The 24,165-nt window shown below is 47.2% G+C and overlaps 1 protein-coding gene across 2 annotated transcripts in view; it reads right to left on the bottom strand.

Annotated features, from left to right (window-relative positions):
- The window catches only part of RPAP1 (RNA polymerase II associated protein 1), a 334,836-nt gene that overhangs the window by 115,312 nt on the left and 195,359 nt on the right, over positions 1 to 24,165 (bottom strand). For both annotated transcript variants that reach the window (XM_078659654.1, XM_078659653.1), the window contains exons 15-16: positions 22,868 to 23,025; positions 4,805 to 4,984 (exon numbers count right to left, since the gene is read on the bottom strand). In XM_078659654.1, coding sequence (XP_078515780.1) covers positions 4,805 to 4,984; positions 22,868 to 23,025 — 338 coding nt within the window. The remainder of the gene's footprint in view (positions 1 to 4,804; positions 4,985 to 22,867; positions 23,026 to 24,165) is intronic.

Genomic DNA, 24,165 nt, shown 5'->3' with positions numbered 1-24,165 from the left:
TGCCACAGAAGGGAGTGGGCTTCAGCCCTTTTGAACTGTTGTACGGGCACCCTGTGCGTGGACCTCTCAGCCTGGTGAAGGATGGATGGGAAAAGTCTCCCAGAAAGCCTCCTCAAGATGTGGTGAGCTACATGCTGGCCTTCCGGAGCCAAATGGCAAAGTTGTGGAAGCAAGCTTCTGACAACTTGGAGGCCAGCCAGGCAGTAATGAAGGAATGGTACGATCACAATGCTCACCCGGTGGAATTGGAACCTGGCCAGAAAGTGTGGGTGATGGAGCCTGGAGAGCTTAGTGCCCTCCAAGATCGCTGGGCAGGCCCATTTGAGGTGTTGGAAAAGAAGGGTAAGGCCACTTACTTGGTGGATCTTAAGACCCCGCGACAGCCCCTACGGGTGCTGCATGCCAATCGCCTCAAACCCCACCATGAGAGGCCAGAGGTCATCCTGATGATGGTGACTGATGGTGCCGAGGAAGCAGAAAGCGAGCCTCTCCCTGATCTCTTCTCGCCTCAAGAGAAGGATGGGTCGGTGGAGGGAGTGATTCTCTCCCCATCCCTAACTCCTGAGCAGCGAGAGGATTGCCGCCAGGTATTGGAGCAGTACTCTTCGTTGTTCTCCCTTGTCCCGGGAAGGACCCACCTGTGTACCCATGATGTGGACACAGGGGACAGCCCACCAGTGAAGTCGAAGACCTACCGGCTGTCCGACAAGGTGAAGGCTAGCATCCATGGAGAGGTTGCCAAGATGCTAGAGCTGGGAGTTATCGAACCTTCCAACAGCCCTTGGTCCAGTCCGGTGGTGCTAGTGCCAAAAGCCGCCCCACCAGGCACCACACCAGAACTGAGGTTCTGTGTGGATTACCGAGGACTGAACTCAGTTACCAAGACTGATGCTCATCCGATCCCTAGGGCGGATGAGTTAATTGACCGGCTAGGAGCTGCCCAATACCTAAGTACCTTTGACCTCACTTCAGGGTACTGGCAGATCTCCTTGACAGATGGAGCAAAGGAAAGGTCAGCCTTCTCCACGCCTGAGGGACACTTCCAATTTTGTGTGATGCCCTTTGGGCTCAAAAATGCCCCTGCCACATTTCAGCGGCTGGTGAATCAGGTCCTCTCTGGAATGGAGAGTTTCTCTGCTGCCTACCTGGATGACATTGCTGTCTTCAGTAGCAGTTGGGAGGACCATTTGCAACATTTGCAAGCAGTTCTCCAGGCCCTGAAACAAGCTGGATTGACCATCAAAGCCAGCAAATGCCAGATTGGGCAAGGGTCGGTTGTGTACCTTGGACACTTGGTGGGTAGGGGGTCAGTGCAGCCCCTGCAGGCAATGATTGAGGCAATCATGGCCTGGGAACCCCCCAAGACACAGACTGAGGTCCGAGCTTTCCTAGGCCTCACAGGATACTGCCGTCGCTTTGTGAAGGGGTATGGCACTATTGTAGCGCCCCTCACAGAGCTCACCTCAAAGAAACAACCTCGACGGGTAGTTTGGACGAAGGCTTGTCAGCAAGCCTTTGAAAAGTTGAAGCAGGCAATGTGTGCAGCACCGGTCCTGAGGGCCCCAGACTTCTCCAAGGAGTTCATTGTCCAGACAGATGCATCAGAACATGGCATTGGGGCAGTGTTATCGCAACTAAATGAAGAGGGCCTGGATCAGCCTGTGGTCTTCTTATCCAGAAGACTGCTTCCCCGGGAACAGAAGTGGAGTGCAATTGAGAGGGAAGCTTTTGCGGTGGTGTGGGCTCTGAAGAAGCTGCGGCCATACCTGTTTGGCTCGCACTTCCTGGTTCAGACTGACCATCGACCCCTTCGTTGGCTGATGCAAATGAAAGGGGAAAATCCCAAGCTGTTGAGGTGGTCCATCTCCCTACAGGGAATGGACTTCCGGGTGGAACATCGGCCTGGAGTGGACCACGCCAATGCAGACGGTCTCTCCAGGTATTTCCGCCTTAGTGATGAGGACTCCCAAGGGGTTGGGTAGTTCTCCCCACTTTCAGCTGGGGGGGACGCGTGTTAGACCTGTCTGGTTTTTTTTCGTAGTCCCTCCAATTTATTATTTATTTTGTCCCCTTTTTGCCCCTCATACCTTTAATAATTTTTGTCCACTAATTTTTTCTAGGTGTTGGTCAAAGGGATAGGTGTTCTTTTCCCCCTCATAGTTTTTCACCTCAGGCCCAGAGGCCTGTTCTGACAGGAAGATAGTTGGAACCACAAAATGGTGGCTACCAACTGCCCTAACTGCCAGACCCAGAACCTGCCCATAGACTAGTATAGGGCGTTCCAGAACCTTCTGGTCCCTTCTGGACCACTGAGGGACAGCCTATATAAGGCGGAATGCTGGACAACCATTTTGTCTGTCAGTGAGGAGCAGCTAGAGTGAAGGCTGAGGTCTGGTAGGGGTAGGATCCTGAAGGGTGGATTGCTCTACAAGGGTAGCCCTCTGTCAAGGCTTTCCCACCTCCCATTTCCTGTTGTCCTAGCCAAGTTAGTTCATCCTGCTGATCCTGGACAGATAGGGGAAGGGGTTAATTCCAATAGTCTTCAGAACTGAGGAGGACCCTGCCCTGGGAGCAGAATAAGAGTTCCCTAGTGCCCCTAAGTCTGTTCAGTAAGGAGGGATAGGGGATTAGTGCTGAAGAAGAGCTCTGTGGCTCTACTCTGAAAGAGCCCACCTTTTACCCCCCTCTTCTCTAAAGTGTGGAAAGGAAGCACTTCCTCGATATAACAACGAGATATCCTTACCACTGACTGGTCCTGTGGTGTGTGGCAAGCCTCCCAGCCTGTTAGGTGGAAAGTGAGGGGTTAGGAACTTGTTCTCTTCCTTGAACTGGGAGCGGGGCCCCTGAGGCACCGATCGCGCTCTGTATCAGCGCCTTCACAGGATCCACGGAGCCTGAGAAGCCTTGCGAGGCTTTTCTTCGTGAGCGGGACCCCGGGGGCGCCTGCCGCGCTCCATTCGCGTTGCTGTGCAGCGCCCCGGTTGTCAGGGGAAAGTGAAGGTGAGACACTGCCAAAAGGCGCCTTCGCGCATGCCCCAGGTCATTGCAGTCATCCCCTCAGGAGGGGCCTAGGACCGAGCAGGCCCGTGTGAAAAGCGTCATTCCTGAGAGGCGGCACCAACGCGAGCGCTACCGCGCATGACAGCGGGAATAGTGGCTCCGCCGATCAACACGGAGGAGGGAGCCGGCTGCCACAGCAGCCAGAGTGAGTGTCCCGCCTTTTCCCTCCACTCGCGCGCCACGCAGAGGAGCTGGCCCGAGTGGGGAGGGAGAGCAGAGGAGCTTCCAGAGGCGAGAGAGCCTTTTCCATACTCGGTTCCTTGGCCATATCGGCTGCTATTCCCCCTTGCTTCTGGCGTAAGACGATTTCAGCATACTCAATTACAAGTAAGGAGGTAAACACGTGGGGGAAGTGACTTCCACAAGAGTAACTGGTGTCATAGCCTGAGACTTCAGAAGTGAGTAAACCGAGACTCTGTACCCCGAAGTGCAATGTCCATGAGGAATCCCAGACAGGGCTTTATTGAGTGCTGATTTAATTGATTACAACCAGTTCTTCTTTGGCAAGCTAAGAAGGGGAATTGTAGGGTTATCAATGTGATGGATATTGCCTACCTGACTAGTTATAAGTGCTGAACTTGCCTCTTCTAAAGTAATGCTGTGATGAGAAGTTGCTGAAGAGTAGAGCAGAGTACAGTAAATGCATATCTGAGCTAGTAGAGTAAAAGTGTTACCTGCCAGATTTGGTGAAGCGGCCTGACTAAATGTAATGTACTGTAAATGCTGGTTGATAAAATGTACTAGTAGCTCAAAAGTATAGTTATTGCTTCCAAGACAGTCTGAAATGCCTAAAGTGTAAATTTTGAAACCAAAGAGCAGAGATATTGTTTTTATAAACCAGTGCATATTTTTATAACAAATTGGTGTAGTGTCCTTTTTAAGTGTTATTACGTGGATTTACTGCTGGATGGGTTGCAAACTTCACACTTGTGCCTCTAGGATTGCATGTCTTACCCTAGGCCAGGCTACCCTAGGTGACCTGACATCCCAGGTTCCAACAATGTATATATATGAAATATTCGTTTTTATATACAATATAATTCAAGTTTAATATTACAGTCCCGTATGCAATGACACTACATGCATGCAATTTAAAAATGAATCCGTTTATTTTTTACACTTTGTTAGATTGCTGGTAAAAGCTAGTGTTTTCTTTATGTTTATCACTGGTCACTCAGTCACGTGCAAAGGTGCAGCTTCTTAACTGGTCCAAGATCTATTTGGCGTTGTCATGTGATCAAGCCACCTCGGTGGTGAAACGCGTAATGGCCGTCTGAGAATAAACGTTGAAGTTCATGCACTCAATCTGGGTCCCTGTCTGCATGCTGATAGCATTCCGTGGAGGCGGCTTTGGAGCAGCGATTCTGGATGGATATATATATATATATATATATATATATATATATATATATATATATATATATATACACACACACAAAACACTATATATCTCCATTTTATTACATGGGAATATCTGTTGAGGAATTTAAATAAAATGAATTTACAGACAGTTAAAACTGGAGCTCCTTTATTCATTTCTAACAAATAAAGTAAGAACTGAACAGTTTATAACAGATACTGAACTATTCCCAGAAAACATATGAAACCAAGATGGCTCCCAGTTGAGATGTTCAGATGCTGAATTACCTCCTTATGAGGACTGCAGCTTGATATCAACTTGGAGTACGTAGTATGCCATGTAGGCATGTACTATATTACACAGCAAAATGAACAAAACACTTACCTATCCAGCTGCTGTTGCAGTTCAGCAGCACAGGCTGCTGTTTGAGTCACATTGGTCAGCAGCGTAACAATCGCAGCTGCTCTTTGAACAAGCAGAGGAGCGGTGGCATGGACTTGACGACAGTCACTGACAAGGCACGACAGGGTCTGAATAATTTTCACCAGCACTGGGTAGAGATCCCTGGGAATAAAAAGAATTCAAGAATGTGGCGTGATGGACAGTACCAACTAAATATATCTTCAACCTTGTGAAAATGTAAACAACAAATTAATATTTATAAATCTATTCTTTCAAATTTATAAAAACATGAAATAGATTATGTTACTTACCTTGTAAGCATCTGTTCTTGGCATGAAGTGCTGTAGATTCACATGCTTTGCATCCTACTGCCATCGAGTGTTGGGTCCAGATGTTTGCAAGTACGAGGTAAGGGGACTTCTCCTCTTGGTAATAATGCGCATGGGCATCTACTCCACTGTTAGATTGCTTTCTCGCAAGAAGGTGAGAATGGAGTATAAGTAAACGTAAGTAAAGAGATGTTTATGGATATGAATATACATTAGAAGTGCAAAGACCATAGATGCCCAGGAGGTGGGTGGGCACATGTGAATCTACACCTATACATGCCAAGAACAGATGCTTATACGGTAAGTAACATAATCCGTTCGAGGCATATGTGGCTGTAGATACACATGTTTTGCATAGACTGTATAGCAGTGCCCCTCAAAAAGAAGTGGCTAACCAGTGGACGTTGCAGTTGATTGAAAAAGTGTATGCAGCACCGCCTGTCCTAATTAGCTTGTTGGCGTGCTAAAACATACAACACAATGATGCATTGAGTGGATCAATCTTTTAGTTATTACAATAAATAACAAATCTTTTCCGTTTAGTTGCATAGCAAGCTTTAGTGGTAGGTTTAGGTGCCTACTTAAGAATGGTCATACATTCTGCTGGAAGGTTTAGATATCCCGAAATCTATGACTTCAGGAGCCGAATTGCAAGGTTTAGCTCCTTGGGGGGTTGAGTGTCTGATTTTGCCATGGTTCTGAGTGAGAAGGTTTGGGATTAGGTGGAGCTTCTCATGTGGAACTACTGAAAGTTTGAGTAGTGTGGTGAACCATGGTTCACGAGCCCATGTGAGAGCTACCAGAAAGAGGGACATCTGCCTCAGCTTTCGAATCAGTAATGGAAGAGGAGGGAGAGGAGGAAAAGTGTAGGCAATTATTTCTGACCAATTCATCCATAGGGCATTGTCTTTGGATAGAGGGTGTGGGAATCTGGATGCAGAGTTTGGGCATTTTGCATCGTCTGCTGTTGCATAGCGGTCTATTTATGGAAACACCCACTTGTGGAAGTATGGGAGGAGGAGTTGGGCTGGAGTTCCACCTCATGGACTTGCCGCATGTTGCTGAGGAGGTCCGCAAAGTTGTTGTCCGTTCCTGGGAGGAGTTCCTTTAACAGATGGATTTTGCGATGATTGCCCAACACCAAATGGTCAGAGAGAGGCATGACAGCTGTAGAGAGTATGCCTCCCCCCCTATTTTTGTACATAGTAGACAGCTGTCATATTGTGCGTCCAGACTAGGAAAACCTTGCCTATTAGGTGAGCTAGAAACAGTTTCAACGTTTGAATCCATAGGTAGTTGATGTGGAGATTTTGGTACCTGGTGTCCCAAAGACCCTGAACAGTTAGATGTTGTTGGAGTAAAGAGTGCAGATGTCTACCAACACTGGATCATGTAGTTGACCCTGTGATTGAGTTCACTATCGTGCTAAACATTCCTGTAGAGGGCGCATGTTTAGTCTTGCATGAGACACTATGGCAATTCATGTGGCCATCATCCCTAGAAGATGCATGAACGTTTTGACAGGTAAATACTGATTTAGTCAAAATTGTGGTACCAGTGTCTGAAAATGTTAAGTTCTGGCTGTATTTGGACAGGCTAGGCCAGTTTGACCGTTGAGCATAGCTCCTAAATATGTTTGCAGTTGTGAGGGTTAAAGATGGGATTTTTGAGCACTGATTCTGAACCCCAGCTGATATAGAAGATTTATGGTAGTTTGAGTGTATTGTTGACACAGATGGTGTGTATTGGCTTTGATAAGCCAATCAACTAGATATGGGAAGACATACATTCGTTGCCTTCTTAGATGGACTGCTATCACTGTTAAGTATGTGATGAACACTTTGGGTGCAGAAGTGACTCCGAATGAATTAATAATGGCTTTCAGCTATGATTAATAAAGCTTGCACTTCGTGATTGAGCAGTTGTTGATTTTCCAGAGAAAGCCTGTGGGTGCGAGGTGGAATATTGGCAGGATTGTTGGTGAGCTCCAGGCAATAACTGTGTTGAATAATTTCCAACACCCACTTGTCTGGTGTTATTGATTGCCATATGGGAAGAAATTGCTGTAGTGACCCCCAACAGGTGCAGGATGATCGGGGGAATGATTATGGAGTCACTGTGTGTTTCCAAATGGGGAGGTATGGGTTGGTGCGCCTTTACCTCAAAATCTGGAGTTGTTACCTCTATAGTTGCTCCTGTAAACTCCTCTGTATCTAGAGGATTGAGCTTGTGTCCTGTATGAAGATGTGGATGCTTCTGTGAATGCGGTTTTTGATCCTCATCCATACAATGAGCGATGAAAGGAGCCTCTCATTGAGGGTTTCTGAAGTGCTCCCATTGATTTAGACACTTCTGTATCTTTTTTCATTTCCTTAAAGGCCTCATCCACTTGTGGTCCAAAGAGATGCTATTTATCAAAAGAGGCATTTAGTAGTGTCTTCTGGACTTCTGGTTTAAAACCAGATATAAGTAACCATGCCTGTCATCTTAGGAGGACACTGGTATTACTACCTCTGGCAGCGGTGTTAGCAGCATCTAGTGCACACCTGATGGAGGAGGTGGACGAAAATGCTACTTACCACAGTTTGCATCTGTTCTTGGCACGTCAAGCTGTAGAGTCACAAGCTGTGCATAGCTCACCATCTAGTGTTGGGTCTGCATTTTGCGCTTTGCTTTTCTTCAAAGAAGTCTTTCCAGTCACAAGTTAGGGGACTACTCCTTTCGGTGATAGTGCGTCTGGACATCGACTCCATCTTTAGATTGTTTTGCCACAGAGGGTGATGTTGGAATTAGTAAGAGTAGTAAATAGAGATGTCCATGTATATTGTATCTAAGTAAGATAGTATTGCAACAGGCATTTTATACCCGGGGGGGACAGGTGGGCGCAAGTGACTCTACAGCTCTACATGCCAAGAACCAATGCATACTATTCTAAGTAGGATTTTCCGTTCAAGGCATGTTGTAGATCACATACTATGCATAGACTATATAGCAATTATCTCCCAAAGCGGTGGCTAACCTGTAACTGTTGCAGCTGTTTGAAAAAGTGTACGTAAAACTACTTGGCCCACCCTAGCTTGTTGTCTAGCTAAGACATCCACACAATAATTTTTTGTAAATGTGTGAGGCGTAGACCATGTTGCAGATTTGCAGATATCATCTATAGGTACATTTCCTAAAAATACCATAGAGGCCCCTAGTTTGCGTGTGGAGTGCGCTCTAGGGGGGATTGTTAATGTGCGTTTTGCTTTAATATAGCATGTTTAAATGCACTTGACTATCCACCTTGGAATTTCTGATTTTGATAAAGGGTTGCCTTTATGTGGTGGAGCAAAAGCAACAAATAGTTGCTTGGTCTTATGGAAAGGTGTTCTGCTTTCAATGAAGTAGAGTAATGCCCTTTTCACATGTAAGGTGTGTAGAGCACGCTCTGCCACAGAATCTGGTTGAGGGAAGAACACAGGCATCTCAACAGATTGGTATATATGAAAGGCAGAAATGACTTTAGGTAGGAACTTTGAGTTGGCCCGAAGAACCACTTTATTTTGGTGTATTTGTAAAAAAGGTTCTTTATGGTTAGTGCCTGAAGCTCACGCACTCTCCACATTGATATGATAGCTATGAGGAAAGCTACTTTCCAAGTGAGAAATTGCAGTTCACGTCTATGCAATGTCTCAAAAGGTGGACCTATCAGTCTGGTAAGAACAATGTTCAGATTTCACACTGGTGCAGGTGGCAGTCTTGGGGGGAATAATTCTTTTAAGTCCTTCCATAAATGCGTTAATAGCAGCCACTCTAACAAGCATTGAAAATGCAATAGGTCTCGCAATAGAAGAGTTTAACATTTTCCGTTTTGCAAATGGATGAGTGGCGTTGCATGGATGAGTGGCGTTGCGTGGATGAGTGGCGTTGCGTGGGCGAGTGGCGTTGCGTGGGCGAGTGGCGTTGCGTGGGCGAGTGGCGTTGCGTGGGCGAGTGGCGTTGTGTGGGCGAGTGGCGTTGCGTGGGCGAGTGGCGTTGCGTGGGCGAGTAGCGTTACGTGGGCGAGTGGCGTTGCGTGGGCGAGTGGCGTTGCGTGTGCGAGTGGCGTTGCGTGTGCGAGTGGCGTTGCGTGTGCGAGTGGCGTTGCGTGTGCGAGTGGCGTTGCGTGTGCGAGTAAATGAAGGGAAGCGAAAGAGAGAGAGAGAGTTAAGGGAGGGAGGGAGAGAGAGAGAGAAAGAGAGAGAAGGGAGAGAGAGAGAGAGTTATGGGAGGGAGAGAGAGAGAGAAAGAAAGAGAAGGGGGAGAGAGAGAGAGAGAGAGAAAGAGAAAGAGAGAGAAGGGAGAGAGAGAGAGAGAGAGTTATGGGAGAGAGAGAGAGAGAGAGAGAGTTATGGGAGGGAGAGAGAGAGAGAGAGAGAGAGAGAGAGAACAAGTGATACCAAAAAAAGTAAGCCATGCACGAGTGATTAACGAATGCTGATATTTTTAAGCCCACAGCAAATGTTACTTTGCCCAGTGGGAGAATATAAAAAATTGTTTGTAAAAAATTGACAGAGTGCGCAAACCACAGAGTTAATGGCCAATAAAAATAAATCCAAGAGCGACCATGTGAGTTTTAGGCAAAGGAGACGCTGAAGAGCCCCCGCTGCCTTGGTTTAAAACAAGCATTGAGAGCCTGGTGGGTGTTATTTATTATATTGCACACATTCTAAACGTAGTGTCCACAAGAGGTCTCGGATTCGACTCTTGAGTAAACCGATGCACGGTGAAGCAAAGTCATTTGACAACGATCACACATTTTGTCAAGCTGGGAACCTACGATGATTTGAGTGCAGTTTTCTTGATTAAATGTTGTTTTGTTGAGTCACTGGATAAATGTTGAGTCGGACACGCTGAAGAGCCCCCGCTGCCTTGGTTTAAAACAAGCATTGAGAGCCTGGTGGGGGGGGTGGGGGGGGAGCCAGCGAGTGGGAGGGAAGGAGCATATGGGGATGGGGTGTGAGACGGTGGTCGTCCCTGGAAGGAGGGGGGGAGGAGGGGAGGAAGGGCTGGTGGCGCCAAGCAGAAAGCGGGAGAGTGTCAGCGTCTCAGCAGCAGCTGGCCTGCAGAAGTTACAGGGACTGCTCATGCAGTACACGGAAGCGGCCCAAAGTAATGGTTTTTAAACATTAACTTGACCCCACCTGCAATGTCCTGACAACATCGGCATGAGTGCGCCAAGGAAAGTCAGTGTGTCATGTTCACTGTATGTACAAGCAATATTGTGTATCTGGAGCAACTGTCTAGTCAGTCACTCACAATTGTTATTTATTATATTGCACACATTCTAAACGTAGTGTCCACAAGAGGTCGCGAAAAGCACAGGCTGGGTATTTATTTATTGATTGTTATGAAATGCTGTATTGATGGGGTGACCAGACGTCCCAGATTTCCCCAGACAGTTCCGGTCTCGGGAAAAGACGGGAAATTGAGTGTGAATGAGTGAAGAAGGGGTGAAATGGCGGGAGTGTCGTGGAGATGGGAGGTGAAAGATGAAAAGATAAGCAGAAGCGTGTAAAAGAGAGATAAGAAGAAAAGAAGGGGTGAAGAAAGAAGGTGAGGCTGCCAGCGACGAGGAGAGACTCTGGGGGCAGCGTGTAAGACATGGGCAGGAAAACCGAGTGCGTGTGAAGAAAAGTTTGTAGGGCTAACGTGAGCGAGAAGGAAGGGTGAAGAAAGAAGGTGAGGCTGCCAGCGACGAGAAGAGACTCTGGGGGAGCGTGTAAGACATGGGCAGGAAAACCGAGTGCGAAGGAAGAAAAGTTTGTAGGGGCAACGTGAGCAAGAAGATGGAGAAGAGTAGGGCTGGAGATGGGTAAATATAGATAGGACGAAGTGTGAGGAAAAAAAGAAATGAGAGGAAAGGGGAAAAGACGGGAAATTGAGTGTGAATGAGTAAAGAAGGGGTGAAATGGCGGGAGTGTCGTAGTGAAGGGTAGAATTGTTTGAGGTGAGAGCACATAGAGGCTATAATAAGACGGAAAAGAAGGCGGGAGATCGGGTGTGAGTCAGAGGGGCAAAAAAAATGGAAAAAGCTGAAGTAAAATGGAAAGAGTGGGCGAGGAAAGAAGGAAAAAATATAAAAAGCAGATTGCGAGTGGAAGAAGCAGAAGAGAAGGAGCGAAGCGTGTGTTTAATAAATAAAGAACAAGCGGGATCCTTGCGCTGAAAGTTAAAATAAAAAAAACAAGACGGAGGGCATTGCTGTGGGGAGGGGGTGGAGGAGAAATGCACACGGCGGGCAGGGGAGGGGGCGGAGCGGGGAGAGCGGCATGTGGGTGTGAAGAAGCCGGGGCCTTTGAAGTGAAGCTAAGCTTCACTTCAAAAGGTGTCGGAGGAATGCGACTGAGGGAACAGACGGCGATTGCGGCTGAGGGAACTGATGTGCACGCGCTTTTAAGCTCAATGCACATGCGCATTGAGCTTAAAAGTCACGGGCACTGCAAGGAATCGCCACGATTCCTTGCTTGTTAGTTAAAGCGTGGTTAAGCCGCAATAGGCTCGCAAGCTCGATGCGCATGCGCATCGACAGGCGAGACCTAAAAAGAGACAAATGTCTATTCTGTAGATATGCAGCTATTGCAGCAAGATGTAAGCGTCTGGATATGTACTCTAAATTGCTATGCTGTAGATGTAATAGATAGCAAATGATGTTTTGTATTGAAGCATCAAACGGGTTGATTTGATTGTTATTAGAGTATATAACAAACCTATTCCACTTTGCTGCATAGCATGCTCTTGTGGTAGGGCACCTAGCTTCTTTGATGATATTCATGCAGTCTGGTGGAAGAATGAGGTAGCCAAACGCTAAGATTTCAGGTGCCAGATCGCAAGGTTGAGATGACTGGGATCGGGATGTCTTATGTCTCCATGGCTCTGAGTGAGGAGATTGGGAGTAAGATGTAGTTTTTGGTGAGGAACTACTTATAACTCCAACAGGGTTGAAACCAGGGTTGACGGGCCCATGTGGGAGCAACTAGGATTAGTGTCAAGGACTGCTGTCTTGAGCTTCTGAACCACGAATGGAATGAGTAGGAGAGGCAGAAAAGCATAGGCAAATATCTTTGACCAATTCAATCATAGTGCATTGCCTTTGGACAATGGGTGTGGATACCTGGAAGCAAAGTTTGGGCGTTTTGCGTTTAGGTATGTGGCAAACAGATCTTATCTCTGGGAACCCCACATTTGAAAGAATGGGAGGAGAACTGGAGGGTAGAGTTCCCATTTGTGGATCTGTTGTCATTGACAACTGAGCAGATCTGCAATCTGGTTGTTTACTCTTGGAAGGTGTTTTGCAAAGAGATACAGACGTATAGCCCATCGCCAGATGGTCTGATCTAGTTGCGACAGCTGGAGAGGATGCATTCCCCTCTTTTTTTGTATGTAGTACATTGCTGTCATGTCTGTACGAATTAGGAAAGCTTTGCCTACTAGATGAAGTTGAAAGGCTTTGAGCGCTAGAAAAATCGCTAGCAGCGCGAGATGGTTGATGTGGAGCTGCTTTTGTTGCAGAGTCCACATGCCCTGAATGGTATGTTTTTGGAGATGAGCTCCTCAGCCAGTGAGGGATGCTTCTGTTGTTAGTAATATCTGTGGAACCGGGTCGATAAAAGGCCGCCCTTTTAAAAGGTTTTGTGTATTCCACCACTGCAGAGAGTGCGGCCATCCACCAACACTAGATCTGCTAACCAGCTTTGATCCTGGTTCCATTGACGTGCGAAGCATTCCTGGAGATGCATTTGAAGTCTTGCGTAAGGTACGATTAGGGTGCAAGACGCCATCATTCCTAGTAACTGCATGAACACTCGAGCTGGTAATGAGTGTTGGGGCCGAAACTGAGAGTTTAGAGTCTGCATGTTGTGGATTCTGGCTGGGTTGTGACATGCTAGAGCTTTCTGAGTGTTTATTGTGGCTCCTAGATACACTTGTATGTTGGATGGCTGTAGAGGAGACTTGGTCAGGTTTACAGTGAACCCATGTTCGTGGAGTAGTTGTACTGTTTTTTGAGTGTGGCGTAGGCAGCTTTGATGCCGGCTGGCTTTTATGAGCCAGTCGTCTTGGTATGGGAAAACGTGAAAATGCTGTCTTCTTAGATGAGCTGCGACTACTGCCAAGCATTTTGTGAAAACCCTGGATGCGGTGTTACTCCGAATAGGAGGACCTTGAATTGATAATGCTGGCCTTCTACCACAAATCTGAGCTATTTGCGATGAGAGGGGGTGTTTGGGAATATGGAAATAGGCATCCTTTAAGTCCAGAATGGATAGAAAGTCGCCTTGTTGAAGTAATGGGAGCACTTGCTGGAGTGTGACCATGTGAATGTGGTCTGACTGAATGTATAGATTTAGTTCTCGGAGGTCTAGTATAGGCATGAGAGAACCGTCTTTTTGGGGAATTGAGAAGCACATGGAATATACCCTGGTCCCTTGGTATTGTAAGGGGACTGGATCTATAGCATGTTTTTCCAACAGAGAGAGAACTTCCTGCGGAGGTGGGGGATATGTTCTTGTGACATTGTATGTGATCTTGGAGGCATATTTGGGGGAATGCCTGTAAGTTCTAGGCAGTAACCATATAGTATAATTTGTAGTACCCACTTGTGTGAAGTTATTGAATTCCAGACAGGTAGGAATTGAGAGAGATGTCACCCGACAGGAGTGGAAAGATCGGGGGTGGTAACAGAAGGAAGTAACTGTTTTTTTCCCGGGGAAGTGCATGTGGAGTTGCCTCTGCCTCTTCCCTTACCATTGTTTCCTCTAAAACCTCCTCTAAAATAGCCTCTAGATGAGGGCGATTGGTTGTTATCCATGTACGAGGAGGAGGGAGTTTTTGCGGATACACTTTTGGAGCCATCATTGTAAAAGGAGCGGCAAAAGGAACCCCTATTTGTAGATGACTGCAAAGCCCCCATGGACTTTGCGACCTCATTATCTTTTTTAATTTTCTCCAGCGAGGTATCAACTGCTGGGCCAAAGAGCTGTTCCTTATCAACCAGTTGCTTGAGAATGGAGGTTTGCACCTCAGGCTTGAATCCTGAGATTCTCAACCAAGCATGCCTGCCTAGTAGTACACTAGTGTTTACTGCACGAGCTGCAGTGTCTGCTGAGTCTAGGGCACATCTGATGGAAGTATTGCTAATGAGTTTGCCTTCCTGGATAAGATCATTAGCCCTAGCCTTATGCTCGTCAGGGCGGAATTGCATGAGCTTTTCTAGCTCATCGTAATGAGCCTTATCATATCGGGCCAACAAAGCTTGAGTATTAGCAATGCACCAATGACTGACTGCTTGGGAAGCTACTCTTTTGCCTGAGGCATCAATTAGCTTGGACTCCTTGTCAGGAGGAGGGGCCTGACCTGTGGTTTGTGAGTTAGCTCTTTTGCAAGCGTTGAAAACTACAAGAGAGTCAAAGGGTAACTGACCTTTGATGTAAGTGGGGTCAATAGGTGCAGGTTTATACTTTTTCTCCACTCTAGGTGTAATTATTCTTGCCCTCACAGGATCTTTGAATATTTCATCTGCATGTGTTAACAACCCTTTACGCATTGGCAGTGTATGAGTGGCTTTTTGAGTGGAACTGATGGTCTCAAATAGGAAGTCCTCTTCTAATGGCTCCTTATGCAGCTCCACCCGTGACATTGAGCAGCCCTGTTAAGTAGCTCAATATATCCAATGTTATCGTCAGGTGGGGAGGATCTGGACGGATATAGATCAGGGTCATTATCCGTGTTTGGGTCAGGATGTCCAAATAATATTGAAATGTACACATTTTGTTAAGTTTCACACATAGAGAAACTCCCCCTTCACAAGACTCCTTTGTTATGATAGAAAGGAAGGGTTGGACAGACAAGCCCCATAGGCTGCCATTATGAGTCTTGAAAAGGGATACCGTGCCTTTAAGGAACCCTCCAGAGACTCTTGGTATCCCATGATGCACAGCCAAAAGCAAGTTACTTTCCGATCTTTTTGAAGGTGTATAAAGCCAGGCCTGTAGCATTCAGTATCTCATTGTTTCATCCATCGGGAAAGAGGGAGGGTCGCTTAGGACTATAACAGAGATACCCCTACTACAGAACTGGAGTTACAGGTAAGAAACTACTCCTTCTGCAGTAGGGGATCTCTGTGTATAGTCATAATGTTGTGAATAGAATGGCAAGCCCATCCCAACAAACAACACCAGCGGTGGAAGAAACAAACAAACATAGCCACTACTGTGCAAACAGATTTCTCAACAAAGCCTGCCCAACCTGAGCATCTGCTCTGGCATCAGAGTCCAGGCAGTAGTGCTTAGCAAAGGTATGGACCGACTTCCACGTGGCAGCCCTACAGATGTCTGCAATGGGAACATTACAAAGCAAAGCAGTTGTAGCTGCCTTGCCCCTGGTGGAGTGAGCCTTAGGCTTACCCACTAACGTCTTGTTAGCCTTCTTGTAACAGAGCTGGATACAGGACACAATCCACCTAGAGATGGACTGCTTAGAGGTAGCAAGACCAGTCCTGACCGATCCATAATTTACAAACAACTGATCTGACCTACAAATATCCTTGGTCTTATCCAAGTAGAAGTTCAACACCCTTCTTACATCCAGGGAATGAAGAGACCTCTCCGCCGGAGAGGAGGGATGTTGAAAAAACGTTGGTAAGGTGATCGTATGATTGACATGAAAATCAGAGATCACTTTAGGGAGGAACTTCGGGTGAGTCCTCATAACAACCTTAGATGCATGAAATACAGATTAAGGCTCTTGACAACACAGGGCTTGAATGTCACTCACCCTGCGAGTCGATGTTATAGCCACAAGGAAGGCAGCCTTCCAGGATAAATGCTGCAGAGAAGCCTTATGAATAGGCTCAAAAGGCTCCTTCATCAATCTGGACAGCACCACATTAAGCTCCCACGGTGGCGAGGGTCGCCTAACGGGGGGAAACACCTTCTTTAAACCTTCCAGAAAATCTTTGATAACAGGGATTTGGAAAAAGGAAGTTTGTGAAGGGTTATTTCTATACGCAGTCAACGCTGCGAGGTGAACCTTAATAGAGTGAAAATTAAGGCGCGATTGTGCCAAATGCAGCAAGTACGGAAGGATGACATCCTCCTTGCAGGATGTGGGATCAGCATTCTTGGACGTGCACCAGATGCTGAACGTCTTCCACTTGTAAGCGTAGGAAGTCCTTGTAGACGTTCTCTTTGCCTCCTTTATTATGTCCATGCAGTTTTGTGGAAGATTTAAATGTCCATACTGCACTAGCTCAGGAGCCATGCTGCCAAACTCAACGACGAGAGGTTGGGGTGCACCATCTGCCCCCTGAACTTCGTGAGAAAGTCCGGCCGGCATCGAAGCCAAAGATGTGGCAGGAGAGACCGGTGGAGAAGGTCGGTGAACCACCACTGCCGAGGCCATTCCGCAGCAATGAGGTTCATCCTGGCCTTGGATTGGGACAGCTTGATCAGCACTGCTGGGATCAGGGGAATGGGTGGAAAAGCGTAGAGAAAGCAGTTCGACCAGTTGATCCACAGTGCCTTCCCCAGCGTCCCTGGTTGGTAAAACCTGGAGGCAAAATCTCGGCATTTGCTGTTTTCTGCAGTGGCAAGCAGGTCGATGTCCGGAGTGCCCCACCTTGTGAAGATGTCTCCTAACACCTCGTCGTTTAAGACCCACTCATGGTTTTCCTGAACGAGCCTGATGAGTGCATCTGCCTGAGCATTCTGCACACCTGGCAGATGGGCTGCTGTTATCGTCCGTCCTCTGGCCAACAGCCAGCTCCAAATTGCCTGCGCTTCCTGAGATAGTGTGCGCGATTTCGAGCCCCCCTGCTTGTTGAGGTAATACATCGATGTTGTGTTGTCCGTCTGCACAAGCAGGGAGCTGGTCCGGAAGGACGGTTGGAAGGCTTTCAGTGCCGGATTAACTGCTCTGAGTTCCGGAAAGGTTATGTGATACGTGGACTCCGTCGGAGACCAAGTACACTGTATCTGAAGATGGTCCGAGTGCGCTCCCCAGCCCTGGAAAGACGCATCTGTCACTATGGTTTGAGTCGGGATCTCGTTGTGGAAGGGAATCCCTTTGAGGAGATTCACTGGTGAACATCACCACTTCAGAGACTGCAGAGCGTGTTGAGACAGACGAATCCTGTCTTCCCAGCTCCCTCGTTTCTGGTCCCATTGATCCTCTAGACATTCTTGCAGCGGTCTCATGTGGAGAGGTGCATGGGGGGTGAGAAAGAAACACGAGGCCCTCGACCCCAGGAGAGAGGACACTGTTCTCACCATCGTTGAAGGAACTGACATGAGGGTCTGGGCTTTCAAAAGGATCGATAAGCGTCGCTCTTCCGAAGGACACACGCTTGCCTTGAGAGTATCGATGGAGGCTCCCAAGTACTGCAGACACTGAACAGGAGTCGGAACAGACTTGGACATGTTGATGTGCAGACCTAGTCGGTTCAACAGAACAGCCGTCCTGTTGAAGTGCAGTTGCGCCTCCTGGAACGTGGATGCTTTGATTAGCCAGTCGTCCAGGTACGGATACACAAACACCGTGTTCTTTCTCAGGTGCGCTGCAACCACCCCCATGCACTTGGAAAACGTCCTGGGCGCAGACTTCAGGCCGAAAGGAAGTACTGTGTACTGATAGTGGTTGTTGCAGACTAGGAACCGCAGAAACGTCCGATGCTTCACAGCAATAGGGACATGGAAGTACGCGTCCTGCAGATCTATGGCGCACAGCCAATCCCCTCGCTGCAACGGAGGATAAATCTGATGCAGGGATAGCATGCAAAACTTTTCTCTGAGTATCCACTTGTTTGCTTGTCACAAATCCAGACTGGGTCTGAACTCGTTTTTGTCCTTGTTTCGATCCAGAAAGAACCTGGAGTATAGACCCTTTCCTTTTTGAGATGGAGGAACAGCCTCTATCGCCCCTTTTCTTAGCAGAGTATCGGCCTCCTTTTGGAGTTCGCGTACCAGATATTGTGAGCGAACCGGCGGAATTGCTGGAGGAGGGCTGATAAAGCATAGACTGTATCCATTGCAAACAATATTCAGTACCCACTGGTCCGGAGTTATTTTTCTCCATTCTGCCAAGTAGTTCTGAATGCTTCCCCCCATCGGAGTGGGTAACAGATGAGGGGGAAGTAATCCTTCAGGGCTTAGACCCAGCCGGGCCCTTGCTCCCTGAGGCAGACTGCTGGTTTCCTCTGCCTCTTTGACGCTTCTGAAAGGGCTGCAGCTGAAACTGTTGTTGCTGTTGCTGTTGCTGCTGCTGCTGCCCAGACTGGCGACCCTGCCTTCTTTGAAAACGCTGATTAGAATAGCGTCGTTGATAGGGGCGGAAAGTCTTCCTTTGCTCTTTTGGCTTTTCAAGGCCAATAGCCTTGAGAGTCTCGACCTCCGCCTTCATGCGAGCCATCTCCTCATCGGCGTGGGCCCCAAAGAGCGTAGAACCAAAGAAGGGAAGGTTGGCAATCCGGTGCTGTGCCTCCGATTTCAGGGAGGTAAGCCGCAACCAGGAGTGGCGTCTCAGATTCACCCCATGACAGTAACCATGGGCTGCCAGGAGAGATGTGTCCTCAGCAGCGCTGATTATTTGCTTGGACACCATCATACCTTCATTCAGGACTTCTTGGAAATCCTTATGTCTGTCCCTTGGGAGGAGTTGAATGAACTGCTGGAGAGTCTCCCATAATGAATGATCATATAGGCACAGAAGCGCGGTCGAGCTTGCCGCTTTCATGGACGTGACTGCTGTACTGCAGACCTTCCTCCCTGCCGAATCCATCTTGCGGCTTTCTTTGTCCGGGTGGACCATGGACGAAGGAGCCATAGAGTGTTGTTTCTTGGGCGCCACTACGATGACCAAATCTGGTGTAGGATCCGTCCTCAGGAATGCCGGTTCCGACTCTGGAGGTCTGTACTTCTTCTGAAGCCTCGATGGAGCAGACTTCACAGAGGCAGGCGTAAGGAAGAGCTCCATAGCCGGTTCCTCCAAACCGGGCACTAACGGGAGCAACGGACAAAAGAGGTGCTTCCGCTGCAATGTCTCAAAGATGACAGAGGTAGAAGGACTAGGCACAACCAGTGTGATCCCCAGTTTTGCCGCCCCTCTCAACAGCACGTCCTGAAACGTGGCGATGTCATCCACTGGCAAAACTCTTGTAGGTGGAGAGTCCGACAGTGTAGGTGAATACCTCCTGCCACTAGAAGAGTCAGTGTCCCTTGTATACCTGGAATGTGACCTCTCTCTACAACGACGATGTCTTGACCTCGTAGATGATCTGGGCCAACTGCGAGAGCGGTGTCTCGGTCGGGAGCGAGATCTCGGTTTCCTTGGCACAGCCGGAACCGACGGTTGAGGCTGAGTAGGCAGTGGAACCTGAACCGGAGCCCTCGGTGGAGGTGGAGGCGGTGGTGGAGGCCGAGGCAGTGGAAGAGGGGGAGGTGGAGGCGGTGGTGAAGGAGGAGGCGGCATTGGCATCACGGGCTGCGACGGCGACCTGCGAGGAGTCTCAGCTAATCCCGTAGACCTAGATGGTGAGTAGGTCCTGAAATATTCGGAATACGAGGTCCAAATTACTCTCCTCAAAGAGGGTGCTCTGGAGGCAGAATCCCCCAATGAAGATCGCCGGTGTCGCCTTGACCTGGGACTGTCGAAGTGGAAACGCTAATCACAGAGGGCGAGCGACTACTTGATGATCTTGATGTCTATCTTCTCTTCGCCGTCGACGGTCACCGCAACGTTGGCTTCCTCCTCGACGTCGATATTCTCCTCGACGTCGATATTCTCCTCGACGTCGATATTCTCCTCGACGTCGATATTCTCCTCGACATCGATATTCCTCTCGACGTCGATATTCCTCTCGACGTCGATATTCCCCTCGACGTCGACCTGCGCGGCGACTTTGACAGCGAAGTCGCCTCGGCGGCGAACGCCGATCTCTTCGAGGTCTCGATGTCGTTCCCCTCGCGTCGACGTCGATTCAACCCAGAGCCCTGGGTCGACGGGGAGCATATCGTCGTCATACCTTTCGACGTCGGCGCCATCGACGTCGACCGGGACCGGTGCCGTTTCTGGACGTTCTTATGACAGGGGAGCCTCCCAGCGTCCGAAACACGGGCAGAGGATGAAGAAAGAGTCCCTCTATGCCCAGAGGTCCCATCTGCATCCAGATGTCTTCTCTGCTCCAGGCCTTGAAGACGGATCTTCTCCATGTCACGTAGGGTCCTCCTGGAGAAAGATTGCCAAATATCACAGGAATCAGGAACATGTGTTGATGGAAGACAGAGTATGCATACTTTGTGAGGGTCTAACTTGGCCTTCTTCCTATCACACTCAGGGCACTTGTCGAATAAAGCTGGCATTTTGACAATAAAGAGGTGGTCTAGCAGCTCAAAAAAGGTAGCAAATGGAAGAGAAAGGCTCCAGACGTCGAGTGAAACCCTAATTAGATAAAAAATGCTCCAAAAATTGAAGTAATACCAATAAAGGTAGAGCTCAATGCTTCAGGGTCCTGCTAGCAGGAGCCGGAAAAAAGAACTGAAAGTAACTTGGCTTTGGCTGTGCATCATGGGATACCGAGGGTCTCTGGAGGGTTCCTTAAAGACACTGTACCCCTTTTCAAGACACATAATGGCAGCCTATGGGGCTTGTCTGTCCAACCCTTCCTCTCTATCATGAGAAAGGAGTTTTGTGAAGAGGGAGTTTCTCTATGTGTGAAACTTAACAAAATGTGTAAATTTCAATATTATTTGGCCATCCTTTTTCACTTGAGGATGAAGTGCTGGCCAGGGTAGCCTTGTTAATGTTAGGCTGCATTATTTGTCTTTGATTTTCTCTTAAGTGTCTATGCAGGAATGCAGAAGAGGACAACTTAAGAGACTATTTCGATTGCTCCGGGGTCCACGCACATGGGCGGGACTATTCACAAGATTATGACTATACACAGAGATCCCCTACTACAGAATACTGTGTTGTGGAGTGGCATAGAAAGAGTGGAGTGGCATAGAGTGGAGGGGCATAGAGTGGTGCAGTGTAGAACAGTGAAGTGTATGGTGGGGTGGAGTAGAGTGGCGTTAAGTGGCAGAGTAGAGTGGCGCAAAGTGGAGTGGAATTGAGTAGAGTGGAGTTGCATAGAGTGGCACCATGTGTATTCAAGCGGACTAGAGTTGAGTGGTATAGAAAGGAATGGAATAGAGTGATGTGGAGTGGAGTAGCCTAAAGTGCCATAGAGGGGCATTGTGCGGAGTAGAGTGGCATGGAGTAACATAGAGGGGAGTGACAGAGTGGCGTAGAGTAGCATTGAGTGGGGTAGAGTGAAGTAGAGTAGCATGGAGTAGAATGGTGTGTAACAGCGTAAAGTGTAGTGGCATGGAGGGGCACAGAGTGCAGTGGCATTGAGAGGCGAAGGGTTGAGTAGAGTAGAGTGGCATGGAGTTGCACATGGTGGAGTAGAATGGCTTTGGAGTAGAGCGGTGTGGCGTACAGTGGAGCAGCACAGTGTAGAGTGGAGTGGCGTAGAGGAGTGGTGCAGAAAAGAGTGGCATAGAGTAGAACAATTGTGTGTGTAAGCAACTAAAGTGCCAATAGAAATGGCCGTTAGGGTGAAAGCAACATAAATAAGAAGCTGTATGCTGGTGTCAAAAGTATAAAAGCACATTGCACGTCCTTGGTCAAAGCTCCAGGGAGGAGCTAACACAAAAAAGTAAGGAAAGCCTACAGGAGCTAAGCAATCAGAATCTTGAAAATGAGAGTGACAATGAAAACAACTAATGGTATGCTGTGGCCATGTTGTAAGCTCACTAAATTGTAAACAATACGTGTCGCCTACACGGCGCATGTGTAAGCGAGACCTAATAAAGGAAGGTAGCACAGTACATATCTGAACACAAATTTTTATTTGTTTGGCCCACTAAATTTAAAGTTGGATTTTCCTGGAAATGAATTGTTCTGTAAAATCTAATTATCAACCCAAATGGGTTTCACAATCACCTCTTCTTGTTCCTAATCCTTCTCCCTCAATTCCAATATCTGAGTTTAAAGATGCACAAGAGGAGCCAAAGTATCCTACAAACCCTCTGGCGTATAGATAAGAAGGATTATAGCACACGTGTTCATAAGAATACTAATGTTTGGACCACTGGATGCAGAGACTGGTCCGGGAAAATATTGAGAATGTCAAAATAAAGTGAGGAAATAGCCTTTCTGGGGACTGTCCTCAAACTGTGCAAAGAAAATGTTTGCCCACATCGATACTCTTATGAATTACAAAAAATAAAGGCAGAGGTCGACCTCTGCTAGGCATATTTATAACAGATGTTTCATTACATATGTCCGAATCAGCCCTTTTCTTTATATAGAATGGAAACTACTTGGGTTCCCTGGTCACAAGAAGGACAATTAACCAAAGTTACAGTCCTTTTTGTGGATTTCACTCAAATAAAATTAAAATAGAGGATAAAGTAGAAAACCTTGCTGTTCAGTGGCTTTTTTTCTAGAGCTAAAACAGTAATAATATAGCGCAAAAAACACAAACTTGCATATAAAAACAAAAACTAGCAATTTGAAAAGCCTACAATGAAGTGTTTCATTGTCTAACAGAACACAGAAATGGTTTTACAACCAAGCTCAAGGAGTTTTCAGTGACAACAGTAGTGAAGAACAAATATCCTTTCACTTATGCTTGCCCAAACAGCATCAGATTTACCTGTAGAGATCACAGGCCTGGCCATACCCAGCGGCCACAGCCCACAACCGAAAAGCCTCTGTGCTCAGCTTCAAAGCTTCCTTGTGTTCCAGTGGGAGGTCCTGGGGATCTTCAGCTACAAACCTGCTTAGCCGTTCCTTCATCTCAAATTTATTAAGCTGTTTTAACAAAAGAAAGAATGCGGTTAAACTTTTAGAATGATATTGAAAAACATGTAAATACTTTCCAAGGTCTAGACTTTTGGTCTTTTAATAATTTCACTTTATTTCTTTAAATATCTTTTTATTGCTTTCGAGTGCAATGTAACTAAGAAGAGACACAACTGTAAACATTAGTTGGTGAAAGCAGCACCTATGGCCCAATTAATTCAATTGCACTTTCACTATCTTAATGTATAGGTCTAGGTAAGTTGTTACGAATGTGTCAGCACAATCTCTATGCTCTATAGATCATCTGTGCTTAAAAAAATTGCAGGACATGTCTTTTGCTCCATTACTAAACCAAATATAACTTTCTCAATGCCCCTTTGAATCAGATGGATGGTTTCAAAAAGACAGTGATAGTTTGTGCTCAAAGTCGAGAGGCAAACATTCCTCTTTTCACCTACATATGCTTTTGTCGTGGTCTACTGGTTGTGCATGTGACCCACATCCAAACAAGATATAATATGATGTAGGTGAGGAGGAGAGATCGGTTTGCAAAGTGTAAAATGTATGTAGAAAAATGTAGAATGACAGCAAACATTGATCAACCGTCTTTTTTGCAGCTGTTTTTCTCACATGTGTGAAACATTATGGAGCAATTACAAAACAGTAAAATCACAGACTGGAGAACATAATCGAAAATACAGCATTCGTACTCAAACGGAAGCCGCGGTGGCTTAATAGGAGCAGTATTAGAGTGACCCTGTTGTTATGCATCCTGAACCAATGTCCCAATTTAGTATGATAAGCCTGAAGGTCCTGCTAAGGCAGAATAAGTCTATGAGAAGTAAATGAAGAGAACCTCCTGTTCTTTGTAGGGAAGAACAAGAGGAAAGGTTCGGGGTAGAAGAATAACAGGGGAGGGGGTAGGTAGCACAACCTGGATCATCAGGTTCATGTTCAGACAATGGGACTGAGATAAGGACAGGAGTGCGTGAGGGGGTCAAGCTGGGGGTGGGGGCTGGGGTGTCATCTGGTACTTCATTTTTCGCATTGTTACCCAGGGAATGGAGAGGAAGAAAGGGGGGTAGTGAGAGAGTGTCCCATACAAATCTGGGGAACCGGGTTCGAGTCTCGGCAATCACGCTGAACATC

This window comes from Lissotriton helveticus, chromosome 9, assembly GCF_964261635.1.
Source record: "Lissotriton helveticus chromosome 9, aLisHel1.1, whole genome shotgun sequence".
Classification (NCBI taxonomy): Eukaryota; Metazoa; Chordata; class Amphibia; order Caudata; family Salamandridae; genus Lissotriton; species Lissotriton helveticus.
The sequence above is the reverse complement of the archived record's forward strand: the minus strand, read 5'-3'. Positions and strand labels throughout refer to the sequence as shown.